The 18733-nt window shown below is 44.5% G+C and overlaps 1 protein-coding gene across 16 annotated transcripts in view; it reads right to left on the bottom strand.

The window, feature by feature from the left end:
- Positions 1 to 18733, bottom strand: part of ALS2CL (ALS2 C-terminal like) — a 78445-nt gene that overhangs the window by 1893 nt on the left and 57819 nt on the right. For 12 of the 16 annotated variants that reach the window (XM_009684159.2, XM_009684152.2, XM_068934059.1 and 9 more), the window contains 16 exons: positions 18048 to 18244; positions 15369 to 15434; positions 14535 to 14633; positions 12442 to 12600; positions 12035 to 12146; positions 10466 to 10543; positions 8763 to 8890; positions 7617 to 7787; positions 6738 to 6831; positions 5991 to 6148; positions 4928 to 4996; positions 3750 to 3923; positions 2827 to 2869; positions 2574 to 2635; positions 1323 to 1472; positions 215 to 311 (listed from right to left, as the gene is read on the bottom strand). In XM_009684159.2, coding sequence (XP_009682454.1) covers positions 215 to 311; positions 1323 to 1472; positions 2574 to 2635; positions 2827 to 2869; positions 3750 to 3923; positions 4928 to 4996; positions 5991 to 6148; positions 6738 to 6831; positions 7617 to 7787; positions 8763 to 8890; positions 10466 to 10543; positions 12035 to 12146; positions 12442 to 12600; positions 14535 to 14633; positions 15369 to 15434; positions 18048 to 18244 — 1857 coding nt within the window. The remainder of the gene's footprint in view (positions 1 to 214; positions 312 to 1322; positions 1473 to 2573; positions 2636 to 2826; positions 2870 to 3749; positions 3924 to 4927; positions 4997 to 5990; positions 6149 to 6737; positions 6832 to 7616; positions 7788 to 8762; positions 8891 to 10465; positions 10544 to 12034; positions 12147 to 12441; positions 12601 to 14534; positions 14634 to 15368; positions 15435 to 18047; positions 18245 to 18733) is intronic. The other 4 variants (XM_068934066.1, XM_068934064.1, XM_068934065.1 and 1 more) reach the window with 2 other exon arrangements.

Here is an 18733-nt window from a genome sequence, read left to right as displayed (position 1 = left end):
TAGTCTCATATTGACATTGGAACTCCTGCCTGTGGGAATCAGATAGATCTCACTGCCTTTGAACTTCCCCCTGTTGCATTATTGGCAGTCTCTTCTCTGCAGTAATGAAAAATCCCATGGTATCTTTGGGCAAAGGACTTTTTTCACCTCTACTGTTTAAGAAAGTCTTTTCTATTGCCACTTGCAACTGTCACAGTCGAAAACCTTTCCTTACCTCCAGTGCTGTTAGCAGAAAATCATACAGCCCTCCTTGATTGGTGGGGTCCATCAAGTCTCTGATCAGATGGATTTCAGCTCCCAGGTGCTGTATTCTAAGAAAAAGAAGCAATCACAACCCTTTGAACAAATCTCTAGGCACCAGCACTTATGGGAGTATGTCTGAAATTATGGAGAGAGAGAGGCATGGATCTGGAAGTTCACCACTCTGATCTACCAGAGGCTGAGTCTTTGAGAAATCCTGTATGACTGGCTCTCAGCAAAAGCATTCAGAAATTTTCAGAAGAAAATTAAAACCCCCCCATTTCACATGCTCAGTATCTCTTATTCCCCTCCTCTGTCATCTACAGTTGAGATTACTCCCTAGCATAAAAAAAGCATCCATCCAACAGGAGTGCAACACAAGAAAAATGCTTCTGGATTTTGAGGCCCCAAGTTTAACCACTTCACCCTTTCTCGGGCACAGAGTACATCCAGAAAGTCAGTCAAGGACTTTGACTCAAACTTGCCACGAAAAAAGACACAGTTTTCATTTTATTGAATGTAAGTGGGTTCCTGCAAGTTCCAGTGAAAGAAGCACAAACGCAGCCGCTCTTTGCAGAAATGTGTTACATTTACAGCTATTCCTACACAGAAAAAGCCCAATTACTAGGCGTTCAATGTTCAAGGCCTTCCCAGTCTCCAAACTGAACAACGACTTGTGAATGAAAAATAAGAGTTTTCTCAGTAGGTTACAAGGGCAAAGAGAGACTGAGCGATGTCCCTTAAAGCAGAAATCAATAGAGTCAAATCCTATTCTCTTCACTCTCAAGACAGGGCACAAACCAACCCAACAGTCTTTACTATGGCTCTTGCAAACCTCTTGACAAAGACACAAATAAGTCTAGTCTCTGCAGGAAGGGCAGCAATGAGAACAGCCAAACTATTAAACACTTCTGCTGAAAAGCCTGCCATGTATCTCCTTGCAAATACAGTTCTGGAAAAGCGTGTTAAAATGCAACCTCTAGCTTTTCATTAAAGCCATTCTGCCTGGAAACGCGGCTGGCTTTCCTCCGAGTGAGATCGCACACAGCAACGGGAATGGGAAATGAAAAGCTTCCACTTACTTAGCTCGTGATACAACATACATCAACAGCGGCAACAAGTCATCCATAGGGAGCTTGTAGTCCTTCTCAACCACCCGAGATACAGTGCTCTCTATCTCCTCGTATGTCTTCTGGAGGATCACCAGCTTTTCCCGGGGATCCACCGTGGTGCTGTCAGTGCGAAAACGACCGTGTAAAAGATGCTTCCACTGCACAGCTACAGAGAAAGCAGCAGTACCAAGAAACCTCAGAGACAACCTTCACACTGAAAAAAGAGCCTGTCAGTCATCTCTCATGGCTGCACCAAAGAGGGGTCAACAAGCTGGTGCCAGGAGGCATCACCAGCGCGTAATACTGTTCAGATGGACCTTGAATCTTCCCTAGTCCAGAGCATTATTTGCTTGCCCTGGTGTCAGCCTTTTATTTTAGGCATGACTACCTTGAGTCACAGTCACTGGGATAAAAGTTAAAGAGCATGAAATGGTTCATTTTTGGCAGCTCTATCAGCAAACTGCTCTTGCAAGGCAGCAATACAGGTGTCTCATCTATAAAGTTGGTTCTTCTGCCCATAACTTCCTGCAAGGGTACACGTCTGCTGTGCTGCTTTCTCCTTAGGACAAGTCATGCTGGCTTTCATCTGGAGAGCTCCTCCAGAGACAGCATATGCAGGGAGCCCGGAGCTCCCACCTGTGGGCTCCCACCATACTTCCCTGCTCCCTTTTATTTCCTTCCCACTCACTACTCTAGCACCATCCCCTATGCAGGCCCACAAGCCAATAAGACAGGCAAAGTTTGTTAAATTGTGCTCTGCTTTGCTCCACTATCATCTCTGCACTCCACATACATTGAATAACCGTTATACAGTTGCATCTACGCGTCCAAAGCAACTCTATCATGACTTGACAGTCACAGGCCAAATTTGTTATCCACACTCCCACGAGCAAAGTCCATTTCATTTTCTGCAGGAATATCTCAGCAAAATTAAGTTTAGATATTTGTCAGTGGAGGATTGCATTTAAACACTACATATCGTCTTGACTTTTCTGGAGCAAGATATTTTCTCTGCAGAAATTACTTTTTTTTTTTTTTAAACGGAAAAAAAAATCACAAACAACTTTTCTTTAAACATCTTTGCAAGCTTATTTAACCTTGCAGCCTGGGCCAGATTTGCTTTTGCTTTTGTAAAAAGGTGTAAAGTTCCAGCATTTCCCAGAATAAAGAAAATCCTGGTTGGCTCTGGTTGTTGACAGGATGTTATGGAAGGTGACTTACATCAGCTTCTGCAAGCACTCGGTAGCAGACAGGAAACACTTGTCCTTGATAAGGGAGCGCCTCTGAAAGGGAGACAGAATTATATATTTCAGGAACATCAGTAACATCCCTAGCTTAGTTTTTCTGAGTCCATTGCACCCATCCACAGTTGTCAGCGCCCCTCTGGTGAAGCTCCATCATAAGCTAGCATCAACACATAGCCCCACTCCATTTCGCTAATGTACCACAGCTAGCTCTTAGGGCTATGTCTTACCTGGTTGGTTGTCAGGGTGAGATCTTTCAGAGGCCACAGATGTCTGAAAGGAGATTACAGACAAGATTTAGAAGGCCGTTAAGTCTTAATTCCACTCTAAGTTAGTCTTGACTGGTTTTTTGCCCTCCTCATTCAAGGTGACATGAAAAGCCCTGTAGGCTCAAGGCTGAGTTCTCGCCTGTTGTTTCCTTGCTACAGGAAAAAATAATAGTTCAGACTCACTGACCTGAGCGTAGGATGCATTTCATTCATAAATGCTCCTGAAATAATCAGTGGGGAGTTCAGGCACTTTGAGGTGCGATTCATCTCACCGAGTCTAGACTGAGTCAAACTGTCTCTAGACTCTAGCTCTCCTGCTACTCCCTTGAGCTACAGATTATGCTACGTTAGAAAGCATCACATGCCTCTTGAGTTCAAGTCATAAGTCTTTGCGTATCACTTCCAGAGATGGATCTTGCTGTAAGAATGAGTCAAGGAAATATCTGGCTCCAAAGCCTTTCCCCTATCTTGCGGCTGAGCGCCCACAACTGTTGCAGCAGGTATCATTTGGTGGACTATAGGCACATTAATAATCTTTATCTGACTGTTTCTGAGCTGGAATAAACCATGTGTTTTATGAACTAGACAAGAACATTTTTGCTAAAGGAGAAGGAAAATCCACATACATAGTGGCAGCTTCCATTAGCCAGTGTTGTCCTTCCAGACACAGTATTGTAGGCACCCTATGACAGGACTCTGTGCCGCAGCCTATGAAAGACCCCAGCTCTACAGCTGATGGTGTGCCCAGGAACTAGAACGTTACATCATCCCTTTCTCCCATGCCGTTAGAGCTTTCCCTGGCTGCTAGCTTCCCATCATAGGGCATACATCCAAGGATGGAAAAAAAATAAAATAAAACAAACAAACAAACGAAAAAGACTCACTTCTGCACATCCAGAAACTCTAGTAGCTTGATGTCAGGTAACAGACTTAGGTCCACGATCCCTTGGCAGTAGAGGTCATCTTCTCTTTCATGATAGAGCATGTAGAGCATGAAGAGCTCAGGGTAGAAGCAAGGCAAGATCAGAGGCAGGACTATACTGCACGCATTCTGGTCGCTACAGCAGAGAAAAACGAAGCAGAGTCCTACAGTGAGATCTGTAAACTTGATATTACCAAAAGCAGTAGCCACACAGGACACAATGGAAAAGTCAGCTTCTGAGACTGCAAGGTTGACCTGTTCTCCCTCCTTCCCTCGTCTTTTGAGTTCAATGCCACAGCTGGACGGTAGAGGCCCATATGACACTCTCGTGTATGTCCATGAGCTGGAGATACAAGTGCATCTTACAGGACACTGTTTCTGCAACAGTGCTACCTCTACAAGGTCTCCGTAGCCACTGGGAGAAACCTGGAGCACCAGAGACTTATCTCCAACTGTTCTTTCTGAGTTCTTTCAGTAGAGCACTTATTTCTTAAGTGAAAAAGAGCAAATAAAATCAGATCAAGCCATTTTCCATCTGCTTATCATTCCACTAAACCTTTGGATTCACTCAACTCACAAGGGGGATGGCTGAAAGTTACAGCTTCTTCCCAACCCAAACCCCCTAAACTAGGTCTTCCACAATTACCTCTGCCTTCCTATTCTAGCATACCAACCTCATGTATTCTGTTTCTTCTGCCACATTTTCTGCACTGTGGTCCCTATTTTCAGGCCTGCCATTTCAGTGTTGATATGGAAGTCTCCATCTCAGCATTGACCAAGTTCCTACAGCTAAAGTGAAGCATGTAGTAGCGCTGGGACTGCCGTCTCGCACACCGCCACGCTACTCCACACTTGCTGGTGTGGGTTAGCTTGCAAGGCTGTGTCCCACACACCTCTGACTCTCTACACCTTTTATTCTACTACAGAACACAATCAGAAAAAAGTTGCTCTCGTTCTTCCATCAGAGAAGCATGAAAAGCATACTGACAGCTATGCACTCTTAGAGAACAGTGTGGGCAATAAACCTGAGTCACATAGGATGGCTCCTGACAAACATGATCAGTTCAGCACTGAATGTATTTTAGAAGCACCCTATAGGTCCAAGCAGCTTAAAATTAAACAGCCAGTGGTGATACCTACCTTGTCTCTCCATCTACACTCTTTGTGGGCAGTTGGCCTTTCTGTTCCAGCGCCAGATGGAGTAAACCCCTAGAAGACAAGCAGAACCAAGGTTTAGTTCCCTTTTTTGTTTTATTTAGTTATTATTAAGGGTAATTTGGTATTTGCAAATGAGGAGCTCAGTTGCCTCAGCACCAAGTAGGATATCACCACTGCTCTTTGTAGTCCTTGGAGTGCTGCTTAGGTCTCTTCAGGAATCTGAAAGAGTACCGTGTATTGTAGGCATCCTATTTTCTTCTACATCGAAGCCTCAGATTAAATAGAGCCTTATACATGGTCTCTTACTCCAAAGGCCATGTTTTACTATTTGAGGGTATTCTGTCACCAGTAGAGGCTGCCAGGAGATGCTTGAGTGTTTTGAAGAATCTCTAGTTTCTAAAGGGAAGAGTGGTCGCTCTGGCGATCATACCTGCAGTCTCATTGAGCACTGGCCCCTAGTATTCCCAGGCAAAGGTTTCAGGATCTGTAACACCAATCAATTCTCTAATCCATCCATGAACATTAGAGGATGTTTAGAATTGCCCTATTTAAACAAGTCTCTGCTCTAAAAAGAAGCTAGCTCGGAGTTGCCTTGATACTTCCAAGTCAAGGCTGTTTAGTCTTAAAATAGAGGGGCAGTTGCTTTCTTTGGTGCTGAAGTACAAGCCTAAGAAACTTAGCAAGCCCCACAGCAGAGTAAGGTGCCTTTCCCTCCTCACACCACACCTGAAAGGTCTGGAGGCATGAAGCAGGCTTTCAAATGTACGCATACAGCATATTCCTTTCACTGGCTTTGGAGAGAGCCTGGACTGTACCCATAGAGCACAGTGCAGCACGGTGCAAAGGCCTCCTTCTCCGCACCCATACTCACACTCCAAATGAGCTTAGTTATTGCAAATACATCTTTATTTCGGACATTTCTGCAGCAAGTCTCTGAAGAAATAGGATGTGAAATAAAGCCGTCCTTAAGAAATGATCTCAACAGTCTACTTCACAAGCCCTCTAGGCTCATATCTCTTGCAAGTACTGAATGTGTTTGACTTACTGGTAAAACTCCCATATTTTCTTTGCGTAGTACTTGACTTCCTCCTGTGCCAGAGTCAGCAAGTGTCTGTTGGCCCCAATCCCAGAATATGTTGCCTGAAAAGCTATCATCAAGGCCTTCAGCAGCTTTCCCAGTGGGTGCAGAGAAGACTTCAGTGCCTGCACGACAGAGGAGGAAAACGAAGTTTTGCAAGTCAGCCCTTGCCATTGGCAGAGGAAAACATTCAAAGGCAACCCAGTCATCTATTGTCAGCAAAGGAAGACAAGCCTAGAGATAAACAGCTAGAATCTTGGTCTGTTTCTGATGCCAGAAACCCGTCCTCTTCTCGTTATCTGGCAGAAACATGCTCAGTAGAAACTGCTGTATTACGTGAAGCTTGCTGTGATATCCAAGAGAGAGCAAAGGGTGCTTCAGGGAGTAACTGGCTGAGTGAAAAGCAGCCACCAAGACTGCATGGAAGTTTGTTAATCATTTCCAGCAGCTGGTTAATCCCTGGCACGCAGAGAACCAAGACTGAAGCTTTATCATCATTTCCTGGCCTGTATAGCTGGACACAAAATGAGTTTCCAAAAAAGCATGCAAGATAACCTCACTTCTTCATAGGCATGGACATTCACACATAATTTAGAGACAAGACTCAAAGTCACTGGCTGTTTTGTATGTGCTATCAGCAACTAACAGCAAGCAACAGGGTCTATGTCCCTGTCTGGTGGGCAGGTGTGGATCATTGGGATTTTTAAACCTTACCTTCTCTAAATAGCAGTGCAGTGACTTCAGCTCCTGTTGCTGAACTAGCTCTTCAAGAATATCTTCTATCTTCCAGGACACATCCTCAGTCCCCCTGAAAAGACAGGATGAGAAAGGAGTTGTCTCTATGTATCTCAGACCTTTCTTTCTAAGGCCCACCATACGTAGTTATTCTACCACCCTCATTCAGACAGAGTTCCAATAAAGCCTTTCTTGTCATGACTAGGGTGGGTTAGCTTCATTTAGAGTGAAGCCTCGTTTATGGGTTATAAACGGTTAAGATGACTTAAAAAAAAAAATAAAAAAAATCAAGCAGTAAAGCACTGGGATAGTTCCCAATTGGTATTGCATGTGGATACCAAAGGGGAATAAGACTATTAGAATAAAGGAGTTCTACTCTGTTCTCCTGAAAAACACCACCTTTTTAAATAGAAAGGCCTCAGCCAACTACAACAGCTGTCATTGCCTAAATTCATCACCTTTAGCTCCCCTTAAAACCAGTCTCAGCTGCATCCTGAGCACGCTCATCTTATCTATTTTAGATATTTTCTTAAGGAGAGAGAAGTTTGGCCTGCATCCACTGATGGCATCAGCAAACAAACAAAAGGAGCCCGGCGGACATGCCGATGACTACATTTAATCGGGTGAATCCCATCTAGACTTTCACATGTAATAATTAGCCTCAACAGCCCAAACTTAAATTTAGGCTTAAAAATTCATCCTCCTCCAAGAAAGTGATACTGTCTCATGGGTAGGAATACCATGGAGGAGGATGCATGAGTTCACGACCTGAGGAATGCAAGGCAGACTCAAATGTATACCACCATCCTCTCTGCCCAAACGGGCTCCTCTGTTCCAACAAGAGTGTGCAATAATCACCTTTGGCAGAAGAGGTACTCCTGAGTACGCAGCTCCTTGCTCGTTTGTATGTGGAACCCCATGAAGGACTCCTCCATTTCTTCTTTGCAGCCAGAATGGATGAACTCCAGGAACTGGTCATAGATTCCCTTCCATCTCTTCTCCACTGGGAACTGCTTAAGGCCCAGCTGACTGCACAACATGACATTAGACTCTCCTACCTCCCTCCTCCATTTTCTCAGACTTCACCTTCAGATAGGAAAGGTTCTCCAGAACCAGATATCAATACAAGAACCATGGGAGCAGAGAAATTTAGCAGTGCCTAACTGGTAGGTCAGCAGAAATCAACTCAAGCCTATTATCCTGGCAACAAGGTACTTTGGGCCCAGAGAACCTAACTCTTTGTGCATGGAACATCGACAATCTGAAGCTTTGCTGATGAATTGATCACAGGTTTTCTTGCTCCCCTTACAGATTTTTCTACAGAAAGAGACTATTTATTCCAGCTAAAAGCCTACAGAAGAGACTGACAGCAAGACGACAGTTGAGCAACCACCACCAGTAGCTACTGCTGTCTGAAAAGCAAAGGAAACAGGAGTTGTTTCTGCAAAGTAGAACCTCTGCTGGACGGGAAATACTTTGAGGAGGAAAGAGGAAATTGAACCAGGCTGCCCAAAAGGAACCTCAGAAGACAAGTAGCTGCTCTGCTTCTGCCTTATTTCACAGGTTTACCAGGGAGGACACATTCCTCAGTGCTACTACGGGAATCCACCCAGCAGAGGAATTCCTGCCTCAGGGCAGAGAGCTACCCGCACTCCTGATGGGCTATATCAATGCAGCATAGACCCAGTTGCGAGACCCCCTCTCCTTCCCACCACAACTCCCTCAACTCCCTCATTTGGGAGACACTGGCTGTAGGCAGGCCCTCCAGCCTGAAGACCAGAGCATCCCTTTGCAGGGTTCAGCCCTGAGGACAGGAGTCTATGTGATGCACAGTTTAAATGATAAACTATGCTCTCCTTTCCTCTTCTGCTGCTGGATACTAGTACTTTAGATCAGCTCCTTCAGACAAGGACTGCTTTGATCCCTGTAGGGACTGATCCAAGTCTCTTCTAGGTACTGACAAAACACAAGCCAAAACCCAAGTAGTCAGCTGCCATTGCTCACGCTTTAGTTATCCTGTCATCCAGCTGCTCATTTGATGTATTCAGGATGCCTTGAGTCTGAAGGCCTTGGCCCGATTTGTTAGTAAAGGTTCCCTCCAGAACGAAGCCGTTGGCAAACGACAGCTTTCCCTGCAACGGAGAAATAAAGGGTTATTTTGCCAAGATCTCATTAGCAAGAGGAAACAAGCTGGCCTGAGATTTCAAGCTCTTTTCACAGAGCCAACTCCTGAAATAGCGACTAAGAACAACTTCCAGCACCAAGCTGTACATTTTCAGCATCCAACGCAATAGTGTCATTAAGGTAGGAATCACTGGAGGCAACGGGTCAAAATCCTGGCTATTAAACGTCGCATATAGGATTCTGGAGGGGGAAAAGCTATACACACAGTACCCAGAAATAAAGATGAGGGATCTTACATTATGCTTTCCAACAAGTATTCAACATCCTTTTTGCGTTACAAAAATCTCTGGCTTAAATTTGGGGGTAGTTATTTCTAACCTGGAGTGAACATATGAAACTTCACTTTCTCTTGTGTTTTTCCTCTGCTGGTTAAAACCACAAGCAAGTTTGGCCTCACAGGTACAGGGAAATATTTGATATTCACCCTAAAAGCTTTCAAGTGCTTGCTGCTACCAAGAATAACCTTAAATTCTCTTGGCTAAATATGGGAGAAGATATGCAGTAGCTTGATTCAAACTTAAAAAGTTTTAATTAAATAACTGCTCAAGCCAAACAATATTGCAACCAGTCTGGCTTGGAATATGAGCCTGAAATCCGTATTGCTAATAGCAGGAGGCACTACTGCTTTAGATAAAGAACAGATTTTTTCTAAACTAACCACTCAAACTAAACATTAATTTTGGAGGAAACTGTATCTAAGCATTTCAACCGGTCTCTGCAAAACGTACCCCAAGTCTTCCAGCTGAAAATTACGACAAACTCTTCCTCCCATGACAAGTCACTAAGCGACCAGCGCTCATTTGCATTATTTGCAATCCTTACCCATCATCAAGTATCTATTTTGACATCAGCTCAGTTTGATTTAACCACACGCTTCCTGTCAGACTTGCCATGGATTTCTGTAACAAGCTGGAGGACTAGTTTTCCCTGCAACGGGGCACTTTATGAACACTTTGACCAAATATTTCTGTTAAAGATAACTGCAACTTGTTCAACGTGTCAGTGCAATGGCCAGATGGCAAAATTAAGCCTTCAGGATAATTCAGCTCTGTTAACATGTCAGTCACGTTAGCATAGCGCAGGTACTGCAATTCCATTTACTTTATGTATTGTTTCCTGTGCTCCCAACCAGTACAAAAGCTATAAAATTTGTTTTACAAATACTAAAACATCCCAAATTACAGCTGCAAAGTGCTGCCCAAAAAAAAAAAAATCCACCACAACCACCACAAAAAAACTAAACTCTTAAATAAAAAAAACAAAACAATGCCCAAAGCTCTCAGTTCCCTGCTACTTGAAATCTCTCAGCTGCAGCCTTCCTGAAGGTGACAGATAACACAAAAAAAAAAAAAAACACAAGAAAATATTCTTTTCTGGGAAGTCAGGGAGAATTGGAGAGGGAGGACATGAAGTTCAAAGAAGAATCCCTCAGCCTTCTGGAAAGCTAGTAATACTATAGTATTACTACTATATAGTAGTAATATACTATAAAGTAAAAGGTTGAGATGAAAAGAAGCACTCACCTTTCCAACAAATGTTAGATCTTCCATGAAGTTTCCTTCATAAACAGAGTCGTCCTCCAAGAGCAGAATCCCAGAACCCTTCGTTTGAAAGAACAAGTAGTGAACGGACTTCCTACCTACCCTGGCTCATCTAGAAACAGCCACTGGGGCTGTTTACAAGGTATAGATTTTGAAAAACCTTTTGAAAGCTAAACATATCCTTGGCAATGCTCAAGAGAAAGGCAAGGAGGTGCTCTAGAGATAACTGATTAGGCATCAGTGCATAGAGAAGTAGCACTGAGTAATCAGGCAGTTTTAAAGAAGAGTATTACTAGGTTTATTTCCTTAGAACAAGGAACTAAATGCAAGTTCCTGCTCAAACAGTAGTCACTACGAATTACCACAGGGATCAAACTAGTGGCCTTCCCAATCCTATGACCTTTTGGTGACTGTAGCCAATTGTGTCATTCTTTGCAAGATGATTAAGAGAAAAAAGAGGAAGCCAGCTGCCACGCAGAATTAGCTTTGCCTCTTTTTGTGCCGTCAACGTGGCTTTAATGTGCTGCTCCGAAGCACTCACAAAATGACTCGTTCCATTACCTCCGGTATACCTCCCATGGCTGCTTACAGTAGCCTGCATTTCAGAGAAGGAGCACCAGGATGAAGAACAGATACAGGATACTTTATACCGATGGGGAAGATTCTTCTTGTTCCTGAAGCTTTGGCCCAAGGTTCAGGCCTGAAGGTTTAGGTGCAACTATACCAGCCAGAAAATGCAGTTACTTTTAGAGCTGTAACACATTTTCCGCTGGAATGGTTTTCTTGATGGAAAGTGCTCTTTCTGGCACAAACAAAAGGTTTCCGAGGAAAGCATCTTGGCCATACCAATTTTCCACTAGGAAAACTGAAGCGACTGCTCCCCACCTGGAAGCCTTATGAAGTTAAAGGAGCCGTCAGCAGCTGGCAAGCCAAAAGAGAGCTTTATTTTGGTCCTCCACAGATGGAATTTTTATGGAAAGCCCTTCCGACAAAGTTTCCATGCTAAATATTTTGTCTTAATTTTGTGTGGGAGGAGGGGGTTGTTTGTTTCTTTAAGCACGTGTTTTTTACGATAATAAATCCTTTCATTCCCCAGCCAGCTCTAACTATGCCAATCCCTTTTTCTTTTCACATCAGCATATCACCTTTCAATGAACCGGACAGCAGACTTCATACAGGTAAGTCTTTACCTTGCCAGAGTGGGCTTAGCAATCTCTAAGGCAGATGCAGTACCATATATACCTGCACAGCATCTCACAGGAGTTCCACTCTACAATAGCAACCTGATGGTCAGTCAAACAACCAAATCTATAAGGTGTCTCAGCAAAAGCAAGGAAAAGTGACAGTTATGTCCACTTCCTATCTGCATAGAAAGCTCAAGAAGGTGTTAAGCAGCATATGATTTAATCTAGGCCTTGTTCTTCAAAAAATGTTCTTGTGCTAAGACATCAATGCCTAAATCTTGTTTTCTGTTTTTCAGCTGAATCTTGCCCTTGATGGGGAATTCCATGTCCCACTGATACAGAGAGTCCACTGAAAATGGGTACTCACCACCATTTTACCAGCATGAAATGTCCTTTGATAGCAGATCCCTGACTGGGTTACCACAATGCCTTGTCCGTGTTTGTGATCATCGTGCCACGTCCCTATGTACCTCTCCCCCCTGGAACGCAATCGAAAAGGAATCAAGTTTTTGCCCTGCTTCACCACATCTTAGTCAATTTTATGTATCGCCTTCTGAGGCCAGCCTTAGTCAATATAATGCTCCATGTAGTATTTACTGCACAAACCCAATTAATGCAACGCTCCCCTAAGATTTCAAGCCCTACAACAGAGTCTGAATGTTTCCTCCCTGCCACACCCAAATCCTCCCCACTAAAACATGAAGCTTTCCACTCCAAATAGAGGGACAGAACTGTCAGGCACCTAAAACTAGTTTTGACCCCCATCCCCTTTACCTATCTTTGTCGTCCCAGACTCCATATCCATTCTTCTTGTCATTTTCCCACTGTCCTGTGTATTTAAATGGATGATCAGCTGAGAAGTTCTCCAGTATCCCAAACCCTTGACGCATGTTGTCTTTGAAGTAGCCTTTGTAGACCATCTCGTTCCCATACCTGCAGAGAGATAGATATAATTTAAGATTGTGCCTTTTGGACAGCTACTATTAGAGGAGGAAGCTGATTAGATTGGGTTCATCTGTCTGTTAAATATTACAGGTATTCGACTGATAGCTCTGGAGCCTGTAGTCTTTCACTACTAGGAACGTGCACCACTAGAGCTGGCCACTCCACAAGTAGCTTTCAACCTTATCTGAGGACATATCACTTAGGAGAAGCCTGAAGAGCCCCATAATTAAAGCTCACAATTACCTTGGGAGAGGTAACTCAATCTTGGCCTCTTGCCAGCCAGGACTCGATGACTGTTGTTTTATCCAGAGGGGGAGTAGAGCAGATCAAGCGGGAAGCCAGATCTGCCTTCACCTTTCCTACACCCACCAGCCACCCCTTCTCCTGGGATCATCCACCTGGGAAGAGCTCCTCAGAGCTCTGTCCACGCTGACCCTAGACCTCTTGAACAGAGGAAGAGCTTATGCTAAGCAAAGCTGCCATGGATAATTATCAACCACTCTCACATTTGACATCCGAGACACTAGCACAAGTGCAATACACTTCAGTTCCTCTTACCTCCTCTATTTATATTCTTATGGCTCCTGACACTACCAGCATTCTTGAAATATAAACAGATTGTACAGCACTCACAGTCATAGTATCTATACTTTGAACAATACACGAACATTTACACTTTACAAAGAGCATTTAAAGGGCATTCCTTTGGTCCTTCTCTTGGTCTGTTAACATTTGCTCTCCTGGCTTAGACCATCATGTGATTAAGTACCCTCTACCCCAACAGCTACACATGGCATTGGTTATAAGCAATTAACATATACAAAGCACTGCTCAATGTTCCCTGTGTTTGATTCATAACTATAGAGCACAACATGCAAGCTGTAGGAAGGACAACGGCCTATCCCCACAATAAGGAACCGGCTTGTGCGTGCTCCTTTGCCACAGTTGGCTCAGCAAAAGCAGAGGTATGTGCAGTAATGATGGGCAGATGAGTCTTTGCGTTTGCCAACACATTTGACTCCAAGCCACATGAGAGCTAATCAGAGATGAGATGAGGTCGTATTCGCTGTTGCATAAACAAAGTGAGCTGGCTCTGTCCAGCTAGCCCCACAGGCTACAGATGAAACTGGTTTATGTCTACAACCTGCTGAACAGGCCTCAGCTGCAGTTTCTGACCTTGTAAACAGAAGGGAGAAAGACGCTAAGGCTGAGACAGCACCATAATCCCACAATATAGTTTTTACAGATTGGGCTCCATCCGATTCCGAACAGTGCTTTGAGACACAAGGGTGCATATGATTCTTTCTTCCGGGAGCATTTCGATGAGTAAATAAGAAAACCTTGAACTGCATGTCTTAAGTTAAGCTCTAAGTTTAAGCTCAGAATTTGAGTGAACAAAAAAAGAAAATCCAAGTAAGTTGGGGGAAGCAGCCCACTTCAGTTCAGGATGAGTTATGACTCCTACAATAAGCAGCTCTTCTACCATTAGGGAAGCTACTCTGTACAAGGTTTAATTCAAACAGCATGGCCAGCCAAGGGGCAGAGAGCTGTGTCCTCCACTAAGTCTGTCCAGCCTGAAAGCGTACGATGCGCATTCTGCTCTACAACTACAAGCACGAATGCAAAATGACATCCTCACCTAGAGGGATTAGAGGTTGCTGTGTCAGGCAGCTACAACGGTTACAGCTTTTAGAGAAGGTCTTACTACTCCAGTGCTGAAGAGACTCATGGCTGCTGACAAAGCCATGCTGCCCATCTCCAAAACTAAAACAGAAAAGGCCAAAAGCTAAAGCAGAGTATTAGCTTCTGGATTACCCTGTGCTTTATACTGTAATCGGGCCTGCCTCAGTGAGGTGGGACCATTTCACTCTTTAAGCACACGAAACCTCCCTTCCCTGAGTCCATCTTTGCGCTTTACTTACTCACAGATTCCATAGCCTCTCATCTTGCCCTCATACCAGTGGCACTTGTAGCAGTCATACCGGTCTTCAGATCGACGTGGGACAAGGCATATTCCAAACCTACAGCGTGCACGCGGCAGACATCAGCACAGAGATCAGCATAGGAGAAAGGCAACTCAGTTGTATTTGATGAAGTTTAAAAAGTAAGGACGTGCCGCATTCCCAGATTTACGTGTCTGGGGTCAGCACTACCTCTGAGATTATTCCCAGGCGTTAACTGACTTGCTCCGAGGAAGAGGTTTTTCTAGCTCATCTCCTCGCAAGCTGCGGACACAGTTTCTCATTGCTCCTTTCTACAGGGCTATTTGCAGTGAATTTCCCCCCCCCCCCTTTCTCCTCCTTCCCTAGTTTAGGGGCTGAATTAGACCACCAAAGCAATTGATCATTTAAAAGGAGTCTTTAAAGTTATCTAAAAACAACAACAAAAAAAAACCAAACTTTTCCAAGGTATTTCATAGGAATTAATTCACCTATATAGAGATTAGGGATGAGATTCATCTGACAAAATGGAGATGTCTCCACCTGAAACGATCATCTGAGTCTGCTCCCTCTACTGTAGTCACTAGCAATCCAGTCACCCTAGGCCTTACTGAGCCTAAAGCAGGTAACAGTGAGTAGTTCTCTCCAGTGACTGCAAAGGAACAAACTAGCTGAGCTACAAGCAGCTACATTTAAGTGAGATGAATTCCACACCAGAAGAATCCCCCTATAAAATACCAGTGTCACTGTACCTCTAGTAGGAGCCATTCATTCTTGTGCTTTGAAAGCAAGAAACACCCTATTTTTAAGGCTTACCCATGCTCCAATCCCTCTTTGAAATCTCCAACATGGTTCCGTCCATCACGCCACTTCAATGTCCCTCTGCAATTAGGAGCAAGCATTACACAAGGGAAACTACGGGCAACATTTGCAGTTTCAACAGAAGATATCAGGAGACACGCATAAAGGCGCAACCCAGGGACTGCTAACATGAAAACATCTCCTCAGGGGACAAAGACAGAAGTTCTCCAGGCACCACTGGGACCCTGGATTGCACTGTAAGGATTCAATACTACCAGATTTTCGGGATCTGGAATGAGCTGGTAGAATCTTCTTCCAAATTCCTGGTTCTCAAAAGCATTTTGCAGTGTTGCTGGATCATTCATTTAGAACAATGAACGTGATCGTTTTGTAGTTACAGCACAGTGTGTGATTAAGCCAGCCAAAGTTTCAACACTGCACATCCCCACAGACAACTTAATGACAGCACGGCCCAGAATTTTCTTGTGACAGCCTTTCTGAAAACAGAAGAGACATCCACTAGCCTAAAGAGTTCATATCTTTCCATCTATTTTGCATGTGGGTTGTAGACATAATTATGCAAGGAAATGATGCAACGATGAAACTGGAATGGTCAATGTGATGGTCAAACTATTGCACGGCCATGCCCACTTGTGAACAGGTTCTTCCTTCCTCCCTGTCTCCCATTCCACCTGTACCCACCTGCTGCTTCAACTCTTGCATCAGCACAGATGCAGGCTGCTCCCCACACACTCCCCACCTACAAACAACGCTAGACAGTGCGGTACCAAAACTGTGACACAATGGCATGACTTTCACCAAGGTTGTTGCTTTTAAACACCCACATGAGACAGATAGAAGGCCAAGAGATTGTTCTTCTTGTTGTTGTTGTTGCTGTTATTAAGATACTGGGAAGTGGTTGGATCCATTTGAGTGGACTTAACACATCTTAATTTGCTCTGCTATTACGAACGCAAAGCAAAGGAGACAAGCCAGAGAGAATGCCTGCTCCAGCCATGGAGAAGATTTAAGCTACTAGTCAGCAAGCCTGATCTACTTCCTCCACTTCAAGGCATCAGGAGTAGTGAGACGGAAGGATGAAGAATGCAGAAGCAGTTGATGGAGAGCCACGATTCACATCACTGCTGACAGAAGAAAGGAGGGGTAGAGGAAAAGACATGGAGCTTTCTGCTGATGTGCCCTCCCATGCCAGCTCCTCCCTCAGAGGTAGACAAGCCATCAGGGCCAACCTTGCTGTCCTGTAATCATGTATTAGTAGCAAGTCACATACAAGAGCAAATTTAGCATCGAGAAGGACAGCCCAGTAACTAAGCAATTAAAAGCCCAGCAATTAAATGTGCTTGAAGTCGCAGAGTTCTGCCACAAATTCCCTAGGATACCTCAGTCAAGACACTGAATCTAAGTTTGCCATCTGAAGCAGCAAAGGTATTTCTTCATCACAGAACTCCTCCAAACCAAAGACAGGAGGAGACAAAGGGCAGGGAGAGGTGCCGTCCCTGCGTCTGCAGAGTTGCCACCTCCGTGGTTTTCTGACCCCTGCTGGGAACATAGGTGCTGGGGAAGGTGGGGGTGACACCTGCCCAGAAGAAGCCCTATCCCAAACACCTATTTGATGCTACTGTGAAGTAAGGCACAAGCTCTTCCACAGAAGATTCAGTATGAAGGTTTTGATTCTGGATACTCTGAATATTTTAAGAAGGCTCTTTCAAACCAAGCTGTACATCCTTTTTGTGTTTCAATGGCAACTGCAAACAAACTGCACCAAACTCAGGAAGTATAAGACTCCCGAATAAGCCTGCACTGCTGTCCGAGGAAGTTACCTGTATTTCAGGCTTCTGCACAAAACCAGAAACTATGCCCAATTCTGTGTCAAAGGGATCTTCGTTGGGGTTATTTATCCTTAAATTTACAAGCTGTTTCTTTTTGACAGAATTCATTCTTAAACTTGGGTTGGATTTAGTGAATAGTTCTAATACTTCCCAAAACTGCACTTGAGCAACTCTTGTATATAATGTTTTATCTACACATTTATTTGCAATTCCTCATTTGATAAAAGTTTGGATGTTAAAATAGTTTTTGACAGAACAGGAGAAAACTATTCCCTCACTAGCAAGCAAAGGGTTTTTGGTTTATTGAGGGTTTTTGGTTTTTTGGTCATCCTGATGGTTAGATTTTATGCCTCAGGCTAAGATCCTGATATTAAACATTATCTCAAGTCTAATTACAGGCACAAGCAAATGCAACGTCTTCGATGTGATCATTACCACATTTTTAGGGACAACCTCTAAAATTGACCCTAGAAGCCAGTATTGCTACCAAGAGGCATACAATACAATAGCTCACATGCCAGGACTCATACTTTGACCAAGCCCTAAAAACAAGCAAACGTATCCCAATTGCACCCTGCATTTGCCCTCGATACCAGATTCGCTCCCTGTGGAAACAAGTGAGGCAGGAAGTAGACAAGCTGGCACACCTAGAGCAATTGCCAGCCCACAGTCTGCAGTCCAAGCCCTCAGCCCGGGATGGAGCACCCCGTGCTCACAAGCACTTTTGAAACCGGTCATAGCCTGCGTGTATCCTGGCTGGATCCAGGCAGAGCCGTACCGAAACGGCAGGGCCATATGCTTGCGGGTTCCCGCTCAGGAAGGGGGAGAAAAAGGGGCTCCTTACTTGCCATGTGGCTTTCCCCAGCGCCATTCGCCCTCATAGGTCGCGCTCTTGAACTTGCCCTCCAGTTTGAAGTCGTAGCTGAAGCAGCGGCAGGACAGAGGCTCGGTGCCTTCACCAGTCTTGCCCCACAAGGGGAAATCGCGCTTCCCGTTCAGAGCCTGGCGGATGGCTTGGTTCAGCTTCCACCGCCAAACGGCCTGGGGGCAGAGGACGAGTGAGAGAGTAACCAGTGAAGAAAGCAAGACAAGTCCCAAGAGGAGATAATCCAGAAGAAGCAACAAGAGGCTGGGCTCTCCCCTGTTCTGTGGCTGTTCAGCTAGCCGTATCGGTGCCCGTCTACAGCACCAGTAGGAAGTATTAGCTTGGGTCCTGCACACTAGACACTGCAGCAAGGCACTAACGCTACCAAGTCAGTTGAGCCTGACTCCCACAATCACTAGTTGCCCTTGACCCAGGACCATGCTGGTGTGGCTGCACTGTTGCCAGCTGTGAACCTCACTGGGGCTCTGCACCACACATTAATGCCCAAGGCAGACAACTTCCAGGGCCACTCCTCTACCACTGACTGTCTAAGCCACCTCTGGCAAATCACAGAGGAAAAGGTCTTAAATTAAGCAGATGCAGAGCCACTAATCTGTCTTCTGACCAGGAAGCTAAAATCCTGATGCCTAAATGGGGTTTCAGCT

The sequence above is a fragment of the Struthio camelus genome, chromosome 2 (genome assembly GCF_040807025.1).
Source record: "Struthio camelus isolate bStrCam1 chromosome 2, bStrCam1.hap1, whole genome shotgun sequence".
NCBI classification, from domain to species: Eukaryota; Metazoa; Chordata; class Aves; order Struthioniformes; family Struthionidae; genus Struthio; species Struthio camelus.
The sequence above is the reverse complement of the archived record's forward strand: the minus strand, read 5'-3'. Positions and strand labels throughout refer to the sequence as shown.